General features: G+C 35.2%; 1 protein-coding gene across 1 annotated transcript in view; it reads right to left on the reverse strand.

Annotated features, from left to right (window-relative positions):
* Positions 1-22657, reverse strand: part of Atm (ATM serine/threonine kinase) — a 106240-nt gene that overhangs the window by 53093 nt on the left and 30490 nt on the right. Inside the window, exons 17-34 of the mRNA XM_041638438.1 lie at positions 20981-21152; positions 20084-20283; positions 18295-18377; positions 18041-18196; positions 16608-16683; positions 16346-16476; positions 14470-14599; positions 13230-13403; positions 11997-12166; positions 10163-10409; positions 9281-9396; positions 7968-8094; positions 7319-7518; positions 4186-4357; positions 3530-3694; positions 2270-2402; positions 1494-1589; positions 14-185 (exon numbers count right to left, since the gene is read on the reverse strand). Coding sequence (XP_041494372.1) covers positions 14-185; positions 1494-1589; positions 2270-2402; positions 3530-3694; positions 4186-4357; positions 7319-7518; positions 7968-8094; positions 9281-9396; positions 10163-10409; positions 11997-12166; positions 13230-13403; positions 14470-14599; positions 16346-16476; positions 16608-16683; positions 18041-18196; positions 18295-18377; positions 20084-20283; positions 20981-21152 — 2720 coding nt within the window. The remainder of the gene's footprint in view (positions 1-13; positions 186-1493; positions 1590-2269; positions 2403-3529; positions 3695-4185; positions 4358-7318; positions 7519-7967; positions 8095-9280; positions 9397-10162; positions 10410-11996; positions 12167-13229; positions 13404-14469; positions 14600-16345; positions 16477-16607; positions 16684-18040; positions 18197-18294; positions 18378-20083; positions 20284-20980; positions 21153-22657) is intronic.

Raw genomic sequence — 22657 nt, forward strand, 5'->3', positions numbered from 1 at the left:
TGTAAGTACTCACCTGTCTTCTACCAGTGTATTGTTCAGGGCAGTTAGCATTATCAAAGTCCACTGAAGTTCTTTATCTTCGGGTAACCCAAGGGCTTTGGTATACGATGTATCTTTATTATGCTGTACAGCTATAGTAGAGAAATCCAGAGGACCTATTTCTCCCAAACACCTTCCAACAGCCTCTACATATAAAAACTTAATTTTAGTACAGCCATAAGTAGAAGGGTATACAACACTTCCAATTTAAAAAGTATTAACACCATTTTGTCATGCTTCAAAGATTTCAGTGTCTTCCAACATTACAACACATCAATGTTGTAATATATATTTTTTCTCAGAGGTGACAGAAAATAAGTTAACAATTATAATAACAGAATATTAAAAGCACAAGTATTAACATGGCTGACACCGTATAAAGTGTCAACCTTAAAACATTAAAAAAAGGAAATCCCGGGTATCACACATATATTATTCATAAATCTTAAACATCTAATTCAGTGAAAATGCCATCTATAATCACAGGCATTGCTTCCTTTCCACTTTGCACACTTTTCAGTTCTTTTCCTTGCTTGGCACTCTGGTTAGAACTTCAATGTAGTGCCGAATACAAGCAGTAAAGGTAAAAAATACTTTTCTAATTCCTGATGTTAGAGGAAAGATTTCAGTCTATTACCACTAAATGAGGCACAAAACAGGATTCTTCTTGTGTCACACAAGAAAGCTACGTTGGGCTCCTGGAGCAAAGCAGCTTTATGTCCAGAAGCAGGAAAATGAACAAAGATGTTAATTTTGGGGGCAGGGGAGACTCAAGGGTTCTGGTAAGGTTCAATTCCTGGATCTGGGTGGCAGATGCACAGGTATTCTTTGATTGTATACTTTAAACTAGGTACATTTGGTCTGTATTCATGTTTATATGAAAGATACATTTCAATAAAAACCAAACTAAAAGCAAGTATGCTAGATAACAGGCTCCAGTGGGAACTGAGAAAGTGCACCAACAGCTCTTACACTCCCCATTCTCAGTAAGGCACCACTGCCATGCCAGCTTCCAGCCAATGTTAATCATGTGACTTTCCATTCTAAAACCACCAAATCTAAATACCTATACTCAAGGAAAAATCTAAATGGTATTTTAAAAGATATGAGTTTAACCATTCTTCAGAAGCGTTGTTCCTATTTGCTATGTACAAAATAGACCAGTATATAAAGACCAGTAAGCCATATTTATAAAATATCTCATAAGTTTACTGAGCAGAGATTTATGATATTCCTACATCTTTATAAGGTGTTTTAAAATTAACATTTATACACTATTAATGATTATTGCTAACTTTATCTTATAAGCACATCTAAGGAATATGAAAGGTGGGTATCTAGAGTTACCTGCAGAAACATAACTTAGCAAACCACCCTTATTTCTCCAGTAAATCAAACAACAAGCTTACACTTACTATGACCATACTAAAGAAGACCATTCACTTAATCATTACCTAAAACTTCTCTTTCACCAGTCTGGTTCACTGCCATCTTGGATAGCTGCAACAAGTTGACAACCAGCTTCACCACAATGCCATCCTGTGGGTTATCTAGAAATAGTTTAGAGAAAAGATCTCCAATTTCCATAAGGGCAATATATATATTTTTTTCAACACATATGCCCAATCTTAAATCATAAATGGATTTTAAAAATACAGAGAGAATTCTGAAATATTGCCACATGAAAATGATTAGCAAAATTTACCAAGCAGACAGAGAAAGAGCTTGAACAAGCTAAACAGCAAAGTTAATACCTTACCAAAGTCACAAATGACGAGAAAAATAAGAACCATTAAACACAAAAGCTAGCAGGGACCTTGCTTAGTCTGTTACCATACAGTATTCAGAACTTAGCACACACTATACAGTGGCCTCTCTGCAATGATGTGAATATAAATGACAATGGTGGCAATCTGACCAAGAAGAATATACAAAAGGATATCTGAAGAAGAAACAGGAAGAAAAAAATTCATAATGCTAAAATTAATACCCGGAAGCAGCTGTAGAGCTGGCTCATCTGTTAAGAGCAATTGCTGCTCTTGCAGAGGATCCAGGTTCAGTCACATATATGATCCGGGTTCAGCACATATATGACAGCTTACAACCATGTTTTAACTCAAATTCCAGAAGAGTCCAATACTTTCTTCTGGTCTCCATAGGCACTTAAAGTTATGTGGTGCACATATATACATGCAAGCAAAACACCCATTCACATAAAAATAAATAGTACCCTGAGATGCTCTCATAAGATCTAGTATCTCATCTTTATGTTGTTCCAGTTGTCTTCGAAGATCCTTCAATCCTTCAAGCCTGGTCAGTGGAAGTGGATTGTAAGCACTCACAGAAAGAAAATGGTTAATTTCCTAAAAGACAAAATCAAATTAGTATTAGTTGAGTATGTACTGGCTAAGTGTGAAAAATAAAACAAAAAAAGAAAAAATAATAAGCAGTGTCTTTATAGACACTGAAATACAAAACAACACATTCCTTCTTCCACTTTAGTTCTGACAATGTTTTAAGGTAGATAAGAGTCTCTTATCTACATTAGATGTCAAAACAACAGACTCTAAGACTACCACAGCAAGCAGTTCAATTTTTATTTATTTACTAGTATAACTTGAATTTTATATCTGAATGCATTAAATGTTTAGAGATTTATAGTCTAATACAATGATTTTAAATTATAACATTTAAAAGAATACAGACATAACTAAAATTTATAAAAGATTAACGTGCTAAATATCATCACTAATATAAACATTATTTATTTATTATATATACAATATTCTTTCTGTGTGTATGTCTACAGGCCAGAAGAGGGCACCAGACCTCATTACAGATGGTTGTGAGCCACCATGTGGTTGCCGGGAATTGAACTCAGGACCTTTGGAAGAGCAGGCAATGCTCTTAACCACTGAGCCATCTCTCCAGGCCCCTAATATAAACATTATTAATCCTTAAAGAAAAGGGCAACAATTTTCAAATATTAATGAACCATAGGACCTTATTGTATGAAAATTAATAATATTTTGTATCATATTCTTTGAATATTCAAATTCATCTTAGTCAGAGCTTTGATATCCAGACATTAAATGCAATGCAAAAAGATGCATAAAGATCTGTTTTGAGGGGCTGAAGAGAACACCGGTGGTTAAAAGACATGGTTGCTCTTACAGGGGACCTGTGTTCAGTTACCAGAACACATGTCAGGTGGCTCAGAATTATCTGTAACTTCGGCAGCAGGGGAATCTGAAAACTTCTTCTGACTTCCTTGAGTACATGTACATATAAGGTATACACACAGACATACAAATTTAGAATATATATGTATATTTTAAAATATTTAGGTTTTATTTAAGAAGGTAAATCTCATGCATTATTTTTACTACAACATAAAGTTTTCTGTCTTTATCAACAGAGCATTAAAGGTTTATAAAAATACTACTGCCTATATTGTATAATACAAAGTTATAAATAAAACTTTTATTACTTCTAAGAGTGAAAAAGGTCCTCCACTATATTTGATTTTCTGCTGAGTAAGCCGCAAATTCTTAAAAACAACATGGTCAGGAAAAGGATCCAAAAGTTTAATCGTGACAAAGAGGTTTTCATTGTCCTTGTTATCTATCACCAAGTACTTCAACAGTTCCAATACCTAAATAATAACCAAAGGGGGGGGGCATTAATTATATTCAGAGAATTAAAGCCCATTAATTATATTCAGAGAGTTAAACAAACAAACCTCTGCTAACCTAGAAATGAACTAATGGTATGTGTGGTACCCAGCTATTGGTGTGCATAGATTCAAAAACTAAAATACGTACAGTGCTACACACAGCGGGTGTAACAAATAACAGGGTTAACTGAACATTTTATATGGGATCTCACAAGCCATAATTGTGGGAACTGCTAGTTTTACTTTGGACTACTACATTTCAGTGTAATAGATAAAACTAAAAGGTTTATTAGATCAAAATTACCATTGGTTAGGTAACTGATTTCAAAGATTAATTTACTAATATTGTCTTCCCCACCATTTATCAAAAGAACATTCGCATTAAAACTACACCAGGCAAACTAACAGCATTCAATTCCTAAGAGTTCATTTATCTCAAATACCCCTCTGTAGATCAACTGGTAAATTACCTGTTCTCGAACCTCCGGATAATCCACAAGTGGTATAAGTGTGCCAACAATGACATGAAGATGGTTTTCTAGGGCATCCTTACAGTGAGTTACAGCTGTATGGCAAACTCGACTTAACAGATTACAACAAAGGGAAAAGCTATGCTTTGATACATCCGTGAAATGAGAAGGCCTAACAGGAAAAAAATTAAGAAAAAAATATCAAGGTCTAAGAAACTACTCTGAAATAATACTCAAATCATTTTTAGTCAATGTCTCTAATTCTGACATGGCTTGACAAAGTCACTTTTATAACTAATACTTCAATGGTTACAATTCAGAAAAAAAAAGCATGTCAGAAAGATACACAATATACAATCCTATTAGAACTACCGGAAAACAAGAAAACTGCAAAATTCATTCAAGTAAGAGATCCAGGAATCACTGCAAGCCAGCAAGCACTGAAGGACAGTCGTAGCAGTCATTTTTGTAAACAAAAGTCTTTACTCTTTCTCTCATGTGTACCCTATCCCCAGTACTTGTGACAGTGCTCCTGATAATAACCGCTGAAAACCCAAAAGAAGGAAAAGAAAGCCAGGCTGCATTGAATACTTACAGCAAGAAAACCATAAGAGAAGAGCTGGTGTTCAGTAAAAATAAAATAAGATAAGAAGGAAGGGAGGAAGGAAAGGAAGGGAGGAGGAAAGAAAAAAGAAGAAAACGAATAAAGGACAAACAAGGCCGGGATGATGGCTCAGCGGATGAGAGTGCTTACCCTGAAAGCATGAGGGTCTGAGTTCTAGTTTTAAGCATCTATACAAGGAGCAGGCATGGTTGTTCATATCCATACTATAGGACTGTGGGCAAGGAGCTTGCTGGCCAGCCAGACTTGCTAAAATGGCCTGGTTCTCACTGAGTGAGAGATGCTGTCTAAAGCTAGAGGAAGACATGGCATGTCCCACTCTAGTATCCATATGCATACCCAGACAACCAACATGCATGGAGCAGCATTCAGAGTCAAACCTTAGGGAAAATCTGATTTCAACACTTAACCTCATTATGTACTGAAGCGGTCAGATTTTATTAACAAAACTGCAAACCCTATAAAGAAATAAAGCATGAAGTAGAAATATCCAGAGTAAGAAAATCGAAACATTTCCTGAAGAACTCCAGATACTGGAGTTACTAAAGAAAGAATTCAAAATAATTTTAAAATTTAATTAAAAGTTGAGAATAGAATGAAGGTTACCAAAGAACAGAGAGTGGAGATATGGAAGGATGGGGAAGAGATCTGTGGGCACTAAGTCACAGCTTGGGAATGAGACATTTTGGTGTGCTACGGAAGAGGATAACTGCAGATAACTGTATAGATCAAAAAGCTACAAGAAAGGATTTTGAATGCTTTCATCATAACAAAAGGATGAATGTTTTTAAATTTCCATTCTTTGAAGATATAAAAAAATGACAAACCTCTGGAGCTATTAAAAAAAAAAAGGACAAGGTCAAATGAACTTATGAGAGACTATCCAGAGAATATATGCCTGCAGCTCTTGTTATTTGAAAGGTCAAGGAAAGAGAAATTGCTGAACATAGGTGTTTGTTTGAAGGCAATTCAGCAAAGCCCTAACACTTTAAAACAATTGATAGTCAATAATAAGGAAAGAAAAACTAACTTAAATAGCTAATTTGAACAAGTCAATAACAAGTAATGAGACTAAATAAAAAGTCATGCAACAACAAAGTCCAGGACCAGATGACATCACTAAACTGATACTGGTTTTTCTCAATTACTACTAGAAAGACAATTTCTACTAGTTCATTCCACTAGACCAGAATTATCCTGACACCCAAACCACAGAAGTACATAACAACAAAACAAAACAAAACAAAAAAAAACAACCTGCAGGCCAATATTCCTAAGAAGCATAGATACAAAAAAAACTCCCATAAAGTACTAGCAAATCAAATTCAACATCACACAGCAAAGATTGTACAAGATTAGGTGGGGTGCATCCCAGAGATGCAAGGATGTTCAACATATACCAATCAATAAAAGTGCTAAACCATATATCAACAGAATTAAGAGTAAAATCTATGACTATCTTAAGAGCCAAAAAAGGAATTTGAATAAATTTAACATCCCTTCATGTGGGGGAAAAATCTGAACTAAACAGATATTTTAGGAATATACCTCAATAAAATAAGAAGTCCAGAGTTAACACAATGGACAGAGAAAAGTTGAATAGTTTCTCTATCATTTTTAAAAGGACAAGAGCTTCTCTTTCACTTCTATTTCAAGACAGTGATAGAACACATAGGAATGAAAAGTAAATTGTATCCAAACTAACAGAGAAAACTCAAATCATCACTATTTGCAGGTAAACTTAACAGTTCCACAAAGAAACCCACTAAAACTGCTAAATGTATTCAGTAAAGTGCAGGTTATAAATTCAACATAAAACAATCAGTAGGATTTCTTCACAATGATAATGAATGAAATGGAAAAAGGTAGGGGATCTCATTTATAACAACCACAAAAAATTTTAACCTGAACAGAAACAATCTCTACAAAACAAAAAATTTATTATATATTAATGAAAGAAGGTAAAAAGGAAGAAATCCTTTAATCATTATTAAAATGCTCACTCTACCTACACAAAGCAAAATGCAATAATATAATCCCTAAAGATACCAATGACTCCTTAGAGAACTAAAAATAAATAAAATTTCCAATATTCAAACAGAATACACACACACAAATCTCAAACAGCCAAAGCAATTTCGAGTGAAAAGAACAAAGCAAACGTATTAGACTACTTTTGATGACAATGACATAGGCAAAAAGAGAATGAGATTATCATGAAAATGTACACAGAGACCAATGAAAGAGCACAGTGTTCGCCTACAATCCCAGGATGCAGGAAACAGATAGGTATCCTCAGAGCAAGCTGGCTAGACAGACCAGCCATACTGGTGTGCTTTGGTTCCACTAAATGACCATGACTCAACGAAGCAGGTGAAAAACAATTAAGAAAGATGCCTGATGTCAACTTCAACTCTACTTACACTCATGTCCAACATGCATGCGCTTGCACACATGAAAGACCAGCACACAAAAAATACTGCTAATGCATCAGTTCAATCTATTCCTTACCTTTTACTGATATAGTGAATCAATGTGTAAATAACATCCCGAAGAACAAAGGCCCAAGCACCTCCCAAGCTGCTTTTTATATCTTTCAGTAATAAACTAACAAACAATTGATATATTTTAAGAATTCTGTGCTTTTTATAGACATTATTTGTCTCATTTGCTTGTTCACAAATGGCCAGAAGAATTTTCTGATAGGAATCCTATAAAATAGATATACATATAGAAAAAAATTTTTAAATCAAATATATTCAGCTACAACCAGTATAGTTTAAACTTTACTAAATGATCATTTAGATATGGGCTTGACAGCACATGCAAAATATTATATTAAAATTGTTAAGAGTATTTCACTTTTTAAAAAGTTGCTACATTAGTTTTTAGAAAGTAAACTGAAACTTAATAGATTATTATGAAACAGTAAACATATTCCCTGAGATAATTAATAAGGCAGGGTCATGAAATCCTGGCCTGATACATTTAGTTAACAATAACTAACATACTAAAATACAACTTGTAAATCAAGTGTTTTTCTTTTTTAAATTAGTCAAGTAAGTTTTCATGCTTATTATCCCCCAGATATATTTAGATTTTCTAGATAAAAAGGACTTTTCTTATCAATTATTATACTAATAATGTAACATGTACTTACAGGAATTTTAGAAAGAATTTCTAAAATGCTTTTAAACTTGGTTTTATGGCAGTTGCTGATGTAGGCAAATGTTGCTTTAATAACATGTGATGGAAAATACGGTGGATTAGGAGCAGGATCCAAATCCCTAAAGAAGAAAAAAAATGTAGGTATTTTAAAAACAAAATTAGAAGACTGAACTTCTAAAATGGAGCTTTAAATAACTCCCAAGTTACAAAACTGGCTTCTTACTGAAACAATATATTTTAAAATCACAAACAGTAAAACAAAGTTCACATATGAATCAGACTTAACTTCAGATGGATTTGTTTAAAACAATTGGTTTATTTAACCTTTTATGATGTTAATGGCAGTCCCAGAGTCAAGCCTTAGCAAAACTTCCCTTCAGGTCTGATTTACAACTCTATATTAGACTAAGTATTGCAAGACCAATAGTATCTTAAACCAGGTAACACATTAGATCAGTAACATTATTTAGAATACAATTATAAACTCTAACTTCTTTCCCAGCATTAATTAATTTATATGCTTAGCACAGTAAGCTTTTATAAAAATTGAGTATTTTCAGCTGGGCACAATGGTGCAACCTTTAATCCCAGCACTGGGAGGCAGAGGCAGGCAGATCCTTGAGCTTGAGGCCAGTCTGTTCTACAGAGAGAGTTTTAGGACAGCCAACACTGCACAGCAAAACCCTGTCTAACAAAAACAAAACACAAACAAAATATTTTGGGGACTGGAGGGATGGCTCAGCAGCTAAGAGCACTGACTGCTTTTCTAGAGGACCCAGGTTCAATTCCTAACATCTACTTGGTGGCTTACAACTACAGCTCCAAGAAGTGTGGGGTGTAGGGGGTGTACTAATGCCCCCTTTACAGCCTCTATGGGCATAACATGCACGTAATGTTTTGATATTCATGCAGGCAAAACATCCATATGCAAAAAAATAGTATTTTAATTTATTTTTTAAAATTGAGAATTTTCAAGTAGCTTACAATCAAGCCAAAAAAGTCATATACAACCAACTGATTTCACATCTGAGTTAAACTGAACAGCTAAAGAGCACCACAAAGAAAGGAGGCAGAGAAAAAGGCAAGACATGGCTAAGAGAATCAGTAATAAAACACATCAAGAAAAAGGTCACAAAAGGAATTATGTAACTCAATGCTTAAATACCAAGGGAAGACTGAAAAGACTGGGTTTCCCCAAAAAGGGAGCTATAAAAGCAAGTACAGTAGGAAGGCTGCAGTGAAGGAGATAGGTGATTGGGGTGACTCTTATACTACATATGCTACCTTTCTATGGAAAAGGCTTACCCTGAAAAGTCAGCGAGGTCAGTGCTTTGACTGGCATCAGAATCAGCTGTTTCATGGAATGTCATCAGTAACTCCACCACAATCTCTGGTAAATTACTAATGAATACTTGATCAATCTGCAAGGACACAAAATTAAAATATATTAAACATTTTTATATCTGTGATTTTTACAACAGCACTAAGGGTCTGCATTAATTCCTTACTTCATAACTATTAAAAAAAGATAACCAAGCCCAAGTTCTGCAAAGAAAACCTCTATATTTTCTTCTACACAGCCAATCCATAGACCAAGATGAGCATAAGGAAATCACAACAAACCAACTCTCCTTACTTTAACCCTTGTATTATACAGAATCATTTTAAAAGAATTTGGATTTCACATTAAATTTCTAAAACCGGAAGTTCTCCAGCTAGTAAAGTTCCATAACTTACACTTTTCCTTGATTTGCATTTTACTTTTTATTCATCTGTTAACTCTTTAATAATCTTAACTATTAAGAAACCTTTGTGAGCCCCTGAGATGCCCTGTACTCTTCTTCCGTATCTGGTGACAGGATCGCTTTTCATCAACAGCTGCTAAAATAATGACTGTGAAAAAAGTAAATTTCTCACCAATCTGCTTCTGCTACAGGCAGGCTCACAAAGGGCAGAAATTCTCTAGGAATGCCAGCAAGCATCCAAGATCCCTGGCTCTGGGGTTACATGTGTGAGCTGCCAGCCAAGGCAAGCTGTTACATGGATGTAGGGCTATGAACTCAGGTAGCCATATTTACACAGCAAACACATTACCAAGTCATCACCCCAAGTCTGATAACCTTAGACTTTAAAGCTTACATCTTTTATCAGTAAGGGGATAAGAGTAGATAAAAAGTGAAGCCATACCTGTTTTCCTAGTAAGTCTTCACCTTTAAGTATATCATAGACTTTGGTAGCAGTCTCTCTCTTCTGTATTATGCTGCTGTCTCCTGTGCTCTCATAGGCAAAGTAAGGAAGAATGTGTACAAGAATCTTTGGAAAGCAGTCTATCAACAGACTTTTCCAGCATTTCTGAATCTGATTAGCAATGGACTTCACTTCATCAAACTCACTTCTAATCACCAAATGTGGAATCAAAACCTTGTAACAAGATCTGAAAATGTGTAAGTTTAAAATTTAGGTTACAAATGTTTTCACAAGTAAAATTTTACATTAAAATAACAAAATATGCTGGGCGGTGATGTCGCATGCCTTTAATCCCAGCACTCAGGAGGCAGAGATAGGTAGATCTCTGTGAGTTCGAGGCTAGCCTAGTCTACAGATTGAGTTCCAGAACAGGCTCCAAACCTACACAGAGAAATCCTGTCCCAAGAAACCAACAACAAATAAACAAACTTACTTTTTTATTTTAAATTATTTATTTATTTAAAATTTTACAGATGCAGGTGTTCTGCCTGGTGCCTATGGAGGCTAGAAGAGGGCATTGGATCCCTTGAAACAAAAAGGGCAATGGATCCCTTGGAAAAGAAGTTACAGAAAATTGTGAGCTACCATGTGGGTGCTGGGAATTGAACCTGGGTCCTCTAGAAGAGAAGTCAGTGCTCTTGACTGCTGAGCCATTGCTCCAGCCCCTAGATCATTAAATACTCTTATTCTCATTTTATAAATGGAGAAATTAAAGATAAGAAAAAATATAAATAATAACACACACAAAAAAAGTACAACTTCTATTCTCCCTCGCTTTTTCTGAGACGATAGCACTCCGTGGCCCAGGCTAGCCTGGACTAACTATACTTATGTACACACCATGTTGACCTGTAAATTGTGGGAATCCTCCTGCCTCTACCTCTCGAGGTCAGGAATTATAGACACACGGTATGCACCACTATATCCAGCTAAGGAACTTTTATTTTTTACCCATAATCAACTTGGTGCTTGATTATGGCAATGGTAATGGTAATATCAATCAATCAAAACTTAATGTAAGACCAATGGTAAAACAATTTATAAATTCAAAGAACAAATATGAAAGTTATCGCAAAATATAATGGATGATAAAAACCATCAAATGTACATCTATCAAAAAACATTTTCTTTTTAAAAAAAATACAGGATCCTCTGTAGTACAGGCTGGCTTTGAACTCCTTATGTAGCTGAAAATGACCTTGAACTACTGAGCTTCCTTCATCTATTGACCTTCTGAGTGTCAGATTATAAGTATGTGCCACTATGCCTGGTTTATGTAGCCAGTGTTGAATCTAGGACTTTGAGCATGCTAGGCAAGCACTATACCAACTGAGCTATATCTCAGCATTTTTCGATAAACTTTGAAAATTCATAGAAATAATGACTAATTCACTATCAAGCAATAGGAAAGAAAAGGAAATAATTACCCCACTAGTAATTTAGAAGATTATTTTCAAAAGTAAATTGAGATACATAAGATATTATGTACAATTCAAGATAAATAAGATAGCATGTAAATATATCTTATATGTGTAAATCGAGATACATAAGATATTACTACAGCTTACTCAATGACACACAACTGATTACTAATATTGCTACCAACAAATCCTAAGTTTTTGAACTAAAAGCATACATACATCCTTTGATACAATCTCACTATGTCTTTTTTTTTTTTAATAAAAAACCAGGCAACTTCCTACCTGTGGATATGGATGTGAGAGGTGGGAGGAGGGTTGTCAAACACTACTGCAAACAATATATATAAACCTACCTATAGAAATCCTCAATACTTGTGTAATTTAATAAAATAAAAGGAAAGGAAGATAAGTTGTATTCAGTATCTTGAATGTTCAGCCATTCTGAAACCAGATAATCTAGATGAGAAGTCATAAAGTCTTCTAAACTTCTGCACCCAAAAGATTCGGAGACTTTCTCTAAAACCTGCACAAAAGGAAAATGTGATGTTTAAGCTTGCTAGTATTTAAACTGTATTTGTAGCAGTTACTTAATATTTTTCTACCTTGACTTCTTTATCAATGACACAGGGGTAGTAATAAATGAGAAAATGGAAAATGTTACTTACTATACATTTGCTGAAGCAGCATCCAGAGCACATAGAAAACCCACAATAGACATTAAATAAATAATAGCATAATTTTATATAGCTGACTATATCTCAAAGAAAAGTCTAAGGAAAATTTAAATATTTTCATCTTTACATTTAAATTTTTAAAAATCCAAAACCATGTCACTCACTTTAATAACAATAAGTAAAAGGTTAATTCATTTAAGACCAGTTCCCTAGACAATGACCTACAATAAAGCTTCATGGAACCCATGCTGGTACAAAGTTAACTGCCCATCAGTCCATATTTACCACATTAAACCTGCAACAAGAACTTGTAGAGGGTCTCAAATAATGAGCTTGGAGTGGAAGAACAGGGAGAGCTACCACAGTATACAAATGGGATGTTATGCTTGCAATGACTGAGCCCAAGCCTCTTTTCAAAATCTAACCTAAAAGCCACATTGTCCTCAACTTATTAAATTCCAGTGTGCTGCTCCACAATCTGAGGCATAAGCAAGCAAAAATCTCCAGTATTCTAGAGGAACTGGTCTGTGTGGACACAACCACTAAATTTTGCTAATTCTCAATGAGTGTTTTATAAAACTAAGAAGAAATACTGAAAACAAATATACTGCTTAAAGAATTAATAAATTTGGCTGGGGAAAAGACAATAGTTCAGGCTCCAAAACCACAGAGAAACCCTGTCTCGAAAAAACCAAAAAAAAAAAAAAAAAAAAAGACAATAGTTCGGTGGTACAGTGCTTACTTACTAAGTACAAGGCTCTGGGTCCAAGCGCCAGCAGTGGAAAAAATGCACCCCCTACACATGTATATGCGCACACAATAAAACTTGTTTCTAATATTCCCAGTCCAAAAAAGAAACTGTTTCTAAGCATCAAATGACACATAAAAACAATGTGAAAATATTCATCATACCTTTTTCACAAGATGAGGTTCTAATCCATTTTCCTTCACAGATTTGCATAAGGCAAACAGAGCCTGTTTTTCACACACAGGGCTACAGTGCAAGACCACAGCTATCACCACCAGTAAAACAGATTTTCTATTGTGAATCTCATCCAGAAGATCAGGGTTCTGAGTAACACATGACTTAAGAAAATTACAAGAATAATGACATAAATAATGAAATTGATAAATCAAGCAAGCAAGCTCAAGTATTCGCTAATCTCTAAGTAACCTGCAAACTTTTAAATCTTATAGTAATGAGCTAAAAGGAAAGACATGAGAAACAAGCTTTTCTATAGTTAAGAAAAGCTGCCATTTCCAAAGATCTAAGCGAAACAATTACCAAAGAAAAAACATTTTCACATGGTATTAAGTTATCTAAAGAACAACAGCAAAAGGAAAATGAGAAGTTTTAAGAGTTCTTCCACTACAAGGTGCTACTCCTAAGACTTTTTATGTTTTCTTCTTTAAAAATCACTGCCATCTGTCTATATTAGTAAAGGAAAGCCTTGTGGACAGAACAACATGCTTTCAGCTTAGCCGTCAACTACTTTTTTAAAAGTCCCAACAGGCACCCCTCTTCAGTTTTTAAATTTATTTTTAATTTTTATGTGTGTGGGTGTTTTGTCCACATGGATGTCTAAGTACAGTGCCTACAGAGATCAGAAAAGGGTGGCAGATATCCTGCAACTGGAGCTACAGATGCCATGTGGGTGCTGGGAATCAAACTCAGATCTTCAGAGCCCACGTTTTTAATTGAGAGCCTTCTCTCCAGCCCCTATCTTCATTTTCTGACTAGGTGTACTCACTCTGCAATCCAGGGAGCTCTCAAATTTAATTCAGTCATTGAATAGTAAGATCACAGGCACACACCATCATACACAGTATTTTCTGGTGTGTTTTGGATTTTTCCTTTTGGCTTTAAAGATTTCTTGAACTAAAAAAGGCCTTTTAATCTCTCTTTTATATTGAAATCCCCATTAAAGTTGGATTCGCCTCACAATAATTAGATTAGTTGAAGCAAAAATAATTGTTATTATTGACTTATTCTGACCTATAAATTTCATTCAGGAAAATTTTATCCAGTCCATACACTTGACTTAGACCAGCTTTACAGTGTTAACTACAAAACGCAAACTCTCATCAAAACTGTGCTAAGAACATGTAACACTGACAGACCGCACATGAGTGCAGAGCACAGACAACTTACTGTAGTCACCACGTCTCTTATTCCTGCCTCTGCTTTCAGGTATGCATTTTTAAAAGCTGTTTGCTGAAACTTCAAAAGCAGTGCTTTCGACCATCCAGAGGAATCTCCATGTCTCATATCCTGGAATAATCTTTAAAAACAAACAAAATCTATTTATTTCAAAGCCTACATATCAAAGCATATTCTAGAACACAAATAAACCACTCCAAAGCTCTTCCTTTGAAAGGCAAGTAGTTCAGACCATCTGTGAAATGTTAAGGTCCTTAATCTATAAGCCAATTTTTCTAGATATAAAAGATTTCAAAGTTCTTTAACTACTGGTCAGATTTGAACATCAAAGCCAAGCTGTCAGAAAGATTGTCTCCTCTTGTCAAACATGAATCATAAGAGTCTACAAACTTATTTATCAATCTTTTCTAATGTTTAATCATCCCCCAAATGAATAGCTTAACACTTGGATATTCAGTTAACATTATATTTGATGTAGAGGTTATCAATGTCTCTTACATAATAAACACATATTTTAGGGCAACTGTAATGAAGTTTAGTCTTGATATTTCTTAGAAATTTGTTATTTCTGATTCCTTTATTTTGCTAGCCTCTCTTGAAACAGCCCAACATTAAATATCTAACAAATCAAAATATAAGAAAAAAACAAAATATAACAAGTCTACTTATCTTTCTTGAAATTTTTGAAAACTTCGATTTCCCCCCCGTGATATTATTATTGCATTCAACTTATGATCCTCTATGGCCTGATAATTTAAACTTCAGTTCCGTAAGTTGAACTCCCACACATAACCAAGAGCAATCTTGACAATGCACTATTTTCTTACTAAAATAAATGAGGAAAAAGGAACAACACCTGGCTCATGGAAACATCACTGTCACAGACTCAAATTTTGGACACATTTGTTCTAACATCAGACCAGTGGCTCTCAACCTTCCTAATGCTACAACCCTTTAAAACACTTCCTCAAGTTGTGGTGACCCCCAACCATAAAATTATTTTCACTGCTACTTCATAACTATTATTTTTATATTGTTATGAATCATAATGTAAACATCCGTGTTTTTTGATGGTGTTAGATGACCCTTGTGAAAGGGTCGCTCTACCATCCCAAAGAGTCACAACCCGCAGGTTGAGAACCACTGCCATAGAGTATGTGCCTGCTTGGATAATTTCTTTATGGCAACCTTCTTTTATTGGTCATTTAGATCTGAAAAATATGCAATTTTCAGCTTTTTAAAAATTTTATTTTACTATTATTATTATTACTGTCTTTCAAGACAGGTTTCTCTGTAGCTTTGGAGTCTGTCCTAGAAATAGCTCTTGTAGACTAGGCTGGCCTCGAACTCACAGAGATCCGCCTGCCTCTGCCTCCTGATTGCTGGGATTAAAGGTATGCACCACCACTGCTCGGCTCAGCTTTGATGTTTTTAAAGTAGCACAGAATTTCTTTTTCAAATATATTCATTTCACCAATTATCAATGAAAAGCCACCATAGCCAAATATTATTTTAGGCTAAAAACAGAAATTATATCAGCATCATACAAAATGAAGAGACTACTGACTCACATAAAGCCATTAATAGCCAAATATTCTATACCTTCTGTGTGCTAGCAGACACTTCTCATTCAAACCAATGGCTCATAAGTTCCATAGCACCAAGCCAGTTAACCCTCTAAGCCAGTTTTCAATTATAAATTAGAGACAATGTTATATAAGTGACAGAACTGTCAGATTAAAGAAAAAACACAATTCCCAGGCACATGCATACACTGATTAAGTGGACGTTGCTGTTAACATTGCAGCTAGTGAAGGTGCTGCTAACAGCAGCATTACAAGAGCTTTGTGAAAACCTAACTCATTACCTGTTGATTGACCCTGCAGCCAACATCCGAACTTGGTGATGATCATCAGCAAGAAACTGTGGAAATACTTCATTTACAGGAAAGTCTTGTCCCCTTATGTCAAGGATTGCCCATTTGGAATATGGATCAGCCTATAGTAAAATAGCAATCAAAGTTAAATGCAAAATATTAAGAAAAAAACCACTCATTAGCATACCGAAAGAAAGGTGGCCTGCCTCGATCATTCCAATGAAAAACTTTCTAGTAATATGGAGTAACCCACCTCAAGGAGAGCTTGAAGACACTTTACTAATGCCATTCTTACAGAGAATATACATTTCTTCTCCTTTGTTAGATGCCTGAAATCAGATAAGACTTTTAATGTAATAATTATTCAAACAAAAGCAAAAACAGAAAAAAACAATAAATATTAACAATATCATAGATAATTTCAAAAAATTCTGCTTTAAATTAATTGTCAAGGCCAGTCTGGTCTACAAATCTAGTTCCAGGACAGCTAGGACTATTACACAGAGAAACCCTGTCTCGAAAATACAAAAAGAAAAAAACAACCCACAAAACCGCAAATAAATAATTCTCATTATAAGAAACATGCCAGCATGGCAGTATATTTATCTTCCCTAAAATTCAAGCTAAATAAAGAGAAATTCATTCTAATGTACACTTGTTTTATATCTTGGAACTGACATACTTCAGGTAGCCATACTATAGAAAACTGAATATGAACAGAATATCCTTTAGGCTTTCGTCATTATAACATATATTTAGAAATCTATGCTCTATACTGACTTAGAAAATTCTTTACTATTCTAAAAGAATGAGGCATCTAAGTGACATTATGTGATCTCCTATAAGTAACAAATATGTTATTGCTGGACCTGAGTTTGATCCCTGGGACCCACACAGTAAAAGGAGAAAAACTGACTCCTACAAGTTGCTCTCTAACCTGAACATGGGCACCATGGCTGTGCTCAGACTTCCCCACACACTAAATAAAGTGTTAAAAAGATGTTTACTACTGTTCTTGTGAGACTATGAATGAAATAAACAGAGTCAAAGCCAATGGGTTCATTTTCATCACCAACAATCCAGTTGGTTTAGGATTGCTGCACTTTTTATGCACCATCCATGTCAAGTTATGTGTGATTCAAAATTTACAGGGCCATATGCTAAACACTTTAGAACACAAAACTTTATAAAAACTAGTGTAGCTTTTCAGTTAGGAACTGGAAGACAGAGCTGGGCAAAGGGCTCTATAGCTGAAGTACGTGCCATGTAAGTGTGAACATGTGAACATCAGAATCTAGATCTCCAGAGCTCATGTAAAATAAGATGCAGTAGCATCCATATGTAATCTCAGCATGCATACAGCAAGATGAGAAACAGAAAAGGAGAAATCTGTGGGTCTGGTATCCTGGTATGGGCAGCAGCGAACATAGTACCTGCTTTAAACAGGTAGAAAGTGAGGACTGACACCCCAAGTTGTTCTTTGACTGTTATAGAGTACAGTGACACACATGTACCCACACTCATGTAAGCAATATTCACTGACATGCACATTAAAGAAATGAAGACAGATTATGTTATACTATTGTTAAATATGCAGAAAGTTACACGAGATACTCAGGAAAAAAAATCACCAAAGTATAGAGTTTACATCTGCATCCCGAAGTGAAGAAAGAGACTTATGCTTACCAAAACGCCCCAATCACTGTCAGGAACTGTCCCCGAGCATTCCTTGTGCCCTCAGTGTCCACACTGCCTTGACTTAGGTTTGTCACTATATGATGGACATGGCTTAAAATTGTTCGACAAACATCTTGGTCACGACGATGCAGAGAACATGCAAGGCTGTGGTAGAAAAGGTTTTTGTTATTAAGCTTACAAGAACATGTCAGTTAGCTTATAATTTAAAGTGAGCATAACGTAACATGGCTTTCAATTCTTACGATAATGGTTTCAGAAGTTCAGCAACATCTTCCATTGGCAACGAATGGTCTCTTCCAGGAAGATCCTTCAGAAGCACTAAGTACTAGGGTAGTTTAAAAAAAAGAAAAAGCCAGCTTTACCCATACATCACTCTTTTAAGCACATATAAACATCACAGAGCATTTCTAAACACAGCATATAATAAAATATCTTTAAAATCAAAGACTTAATCCAAAATTCAGCACAACAGCTTTAACTTAAATGATTAAGAATCCTGACCGTATGGCATGGAGAACCCACACTCTCGCCTGTAAAATGGGGATATATCAATTATTTGGTCAGGTAACAAAGGAGTAGAAACAACTTCTATTGCTGGAATTCAATAAATGATCATCACTGTCACCACTGCAGTTAAAAGATAAAGAATCTGAAACTACTATGTCTCTATACTCTCAGAATAATGCTAAATTCAATGGTGAAAAAGTACTGAGTCCTGGGAAGCAAAGATAATCCTGAAAAGTAAAATATCCTAACCTACCTACTTAACCATGGCAACTCTGTAACTATGTGTTACTATACACACACACACACACACACACACACACACACACGGAGCTGTTATAAGTAACATTTATAATGGTAGTTAAAAATAAGCAATCAATTTCTCAGAGGTGCTAAGTAACTTTCTAGTTACAAGCAAAAAATCCTAAGAGATATTTCTTATATATTAATAAAGAATTTGTTAAAAACCCTCTTTAATACTTAACTTGGGAGTCATATATAATGTTACTGAGAATGTGGAATGATTTTAAACATCAAAGCTTCAAGACAAGCATATAACCCTTCCCACAAGTCAGGGGTAAACTTTATACTAGAGTATTTGTGAGGAATGAAACCAAGGGTCCCAACAAGATACAATGAAACCCATTTCAATCAGAGAATGCCTGTTCAGCCTAATCCCATGACAAGAGATTCCATTACACAGTTAGGAATGCACCAGGTATGTCTACTAATTACCAAACCAAGTCTATAATCTATCCAGAAGATACTCAATGGCTCAAGAGCTATCACCAACTGCTTACTGGGAATAAGGTAAGGACATCTTCCACATGATAAGAAATTAGTTCCATAGACAGTTACTGAGTAAATAAATTCATTACTTATTTGTGAAAAGGTAGGGTTTTCATTTTGTCTTATAAAGACAAACAAAGGAGCTACAAATTTGGGGGGGGGGATTAAGCCACAAAGTCATGAATTAAAATTGAAGGTATATATTAGTAGCATTAGTTTGAAAGCAACACTCAGACATCAAATTCCATGTTATGAATTATTTTTACAATCAAGACCTGTTTTACTGACTGCTGAATACACTCATAATCTCAGCACTTGGAAGAAAGACTGTATAGCACAGGACAGCCTGGGCTACACAGTGAGAACCTTTCTTAAAGATGTTTCCTGTTCTAGTGTATAATAATACATAATAATTATAGAGAATAATATTCAAAATATACCCAAGTTTTAATGTTTCAGCCTCAACTTCAATTATTTTCATAGCATGCTAAAAGAGAAAAATGAGAAAACCAAGCGTGATAACATATACCTGTTACCCCACTTATTCAATAAAACTGCTTCTGCTCAATCTGGGAAACACATATACACACACATGCAGAATATATTTTATAACTAGTCTCAGATTCATCTTTCTAAAAAACAAGTCTTAAAGTTACTGTACCACTCTTATATATCCAACTATTACCTTTTTTGGTAACACCATAAAAACAATCAAAAAGCTTCTTCCACTTTACTCACCATCTGTAGGTGGATGGATTTAGTGAGGTCCAGTGTGCTAGAATCAAGTAGCATTAACAACTTTCTTCTAATATCAGTTGCTCTAAAAGACACTGTATTGCTCTGAGATGCGGTTACACACAAGCACAAGAACTTGAGCATGTCTAAAAGAAGATGATCTTGTTTTGACAGATAATCAGCAGCTAAAAGACTCATGGCACCTAAAAACAAAAGGCACTGATTAGCACAGACAGGGGCACAGTAGACTGATACTGATATGACCTAAAACATCCCCTTGCTTTCACAGTTGAAATAATGTTATCATGTAGTTTTCGTTTAAACTATTTTAAATTTTTCTATGAACAATAAAGAAAGAAACTAAAAAATTTGAGTTTTAAAATGAGGGTGATTTAAAATGTACAGTACGGAGGGCCAGTGAAGTTGACCCAGCAAGTAAAAGGGTTTACATATAGCCAATAAAACTGAGTTTAAAACCCAGAACGCAGAGCACACAGTGGAAGGAGAGAACTGACTTCTGGGCCATTGTCCTTCAACCTCCATGTGTGACCACATTAACACACGTGAACACAGAAAATAATATAAACAATAATATATATTTTAAGTGCTCAGGCATAGTGGCACACACTTTTAATCTTAGCACTTGGGAGGCAGACTCAGAAGGATTATTTTGAGTTTGTAGATTACCCTGGTCTATATAATGAGTTCTAGGACAGGACTACATAGCAAAACTCTTGTCTCCAGAAAAAAAAAAAATTAATGTATAGAAAAAGAACAATCCAAGTAGACAATACCTCAGGGGAATGAAATTATAATTAAAGTTCTTTTCAGTGAGGTCCTTTACAGTGACAAATTCATATAAAGTGGTAAAGGAAACCCAAGCAGTAAACACTTACTTACCAACAGTATTCTGGTTCTCTCCAGAATCATTTGCATCGCTCACAGTACTAGCAGGGTAACCACTAAACAGACTTGAGGATGATGGACCCTGTGCCTCCATCAGATTTTCATCAGCAGCATCTTTCATGGAATTTACCTCTCCATAATCAAATGGCTTTTTTATACAGGATGCCTTTAGAAAGAAGAAACAAAGATGCGGTTTTCAGCTTCTTTCAGAAACACCCTAATCCATCATATTGTAGGAAGTGAATATATAAACTGTAATCTGTTTAGATAGCATGGTAATAACAAGATCTTAAAAATAAATTCTTATATAAAAAATTACCATGGGCCATCAAGAAGGCTCATGGGATAAAGGCACTTGCTGTCAACGCCTGATGATCTTAGTTGAATCCCTGGAATCCACATGTTAAGAGAGAAAAGACTCCCAGAAATGTTGTGACACACGTGCCCACACACAGCATAAATAAATAAATGTAATACAAGAGTCTAGCAGTCATTCCAAATTGTATTTAAATATTCGAGCACCACTCTGAACCCTTACAAACAAAAACTTTTAAAATTTAACACCAGAAATTGATGAAAGCACAGAATAAGTGTCAATTATTAGGACTATTTTGTTGGACAATAATAATACCCATCGAAATTAAAATTAAAGGGCATGGAAGCATGTGCCTGTAGTCCCACCTCTTTGGATACCTGAAGCAAAGAGCAAAGGAATCATTTGAGCCTAGAGTTCTAGGGGAGCCTGGGCAACACAATTAATATCTTATCATAACTAACACACACATATACACTCCCTAAAATCCTCACATTACTTTGAACAATACAGTCACTTTCTTGAATCCTTTCAAGTGCACAAATTCCAGAAGACAAAACAGAAACGCAGAAGTCTCTGTAGCAGAACTTTTGGTTAAAAGGGGAAAATGACTTGAAATGTTAAGTGAGAGCAGGTGAGTATGGAAGGCATAAGGATATGGTCCCTAAGCAGATTGCTTACAAGGCTTAGGTAGGATGACTGTCAAAAACTCAAGACCAAACTGAGGTATGTAATCAGTAACAGGCTAGCCAGGGATATCCTAGAAAGATGCACTCTAAAACAGATAGACAAACAGAAAGGAAACAAAAAAGCAAAAGCAGGTGGATTTTTTAAAAAAATGTATTATTCTGATAGCGATATACACACACTATCCCTAAGCTAAGGAATACCATAACTGCCACATAAAGCACAGCAGTATGTATCTCACAGGTTAAGTATAGCGAAAAGAAAAACAAATTGTCATTAAATACAAATAATAAAGTTACAGAGTGTTTTTTCACTCAGTAAGCAATTAAAGTTTTTTCAGGCACTGTTACTGAGCATGTATAACAAAAGCCCAATGTGATAGAAATGAAGTTTAAACACAATAGTAAGAACAAGTTCTCTAGAAGACAAGGTGTCTTCCTCTACTTTGGGAGTTCTTTGTTTCTTAATGAATTGGCTAGGCATGGTGCACACCTTTAATCCCAGTGCTGGGGAGGCAGAGGCAGACCTCTGGGAGTTCAAGACCAACCTAGTCTGCACAAAAAGTTCTAGGCTAGCCAAGCTATATGGTGAGAATATATCTCGTACAATAAATTGAATCTATCAGTCAATGATTTAGTAGGAAACTAACAGGCAACTAAAATACCCTGCCA

This window comes from Microtus oregoni, unplaced genomic scaffold (assembly GCF_018167655.1).
Source record: "Microtus oregoni isolate MIOR12 unplaced genomic scaffold, Mior012 000055F_ref0000237, whole genome shotgun sequence".
Lineage (NCBI taxonomy): Eukaryota > Metazoa > Chordata > Mammalia > Rodentia > Cricetidae > Microtus > Microtus oregoni.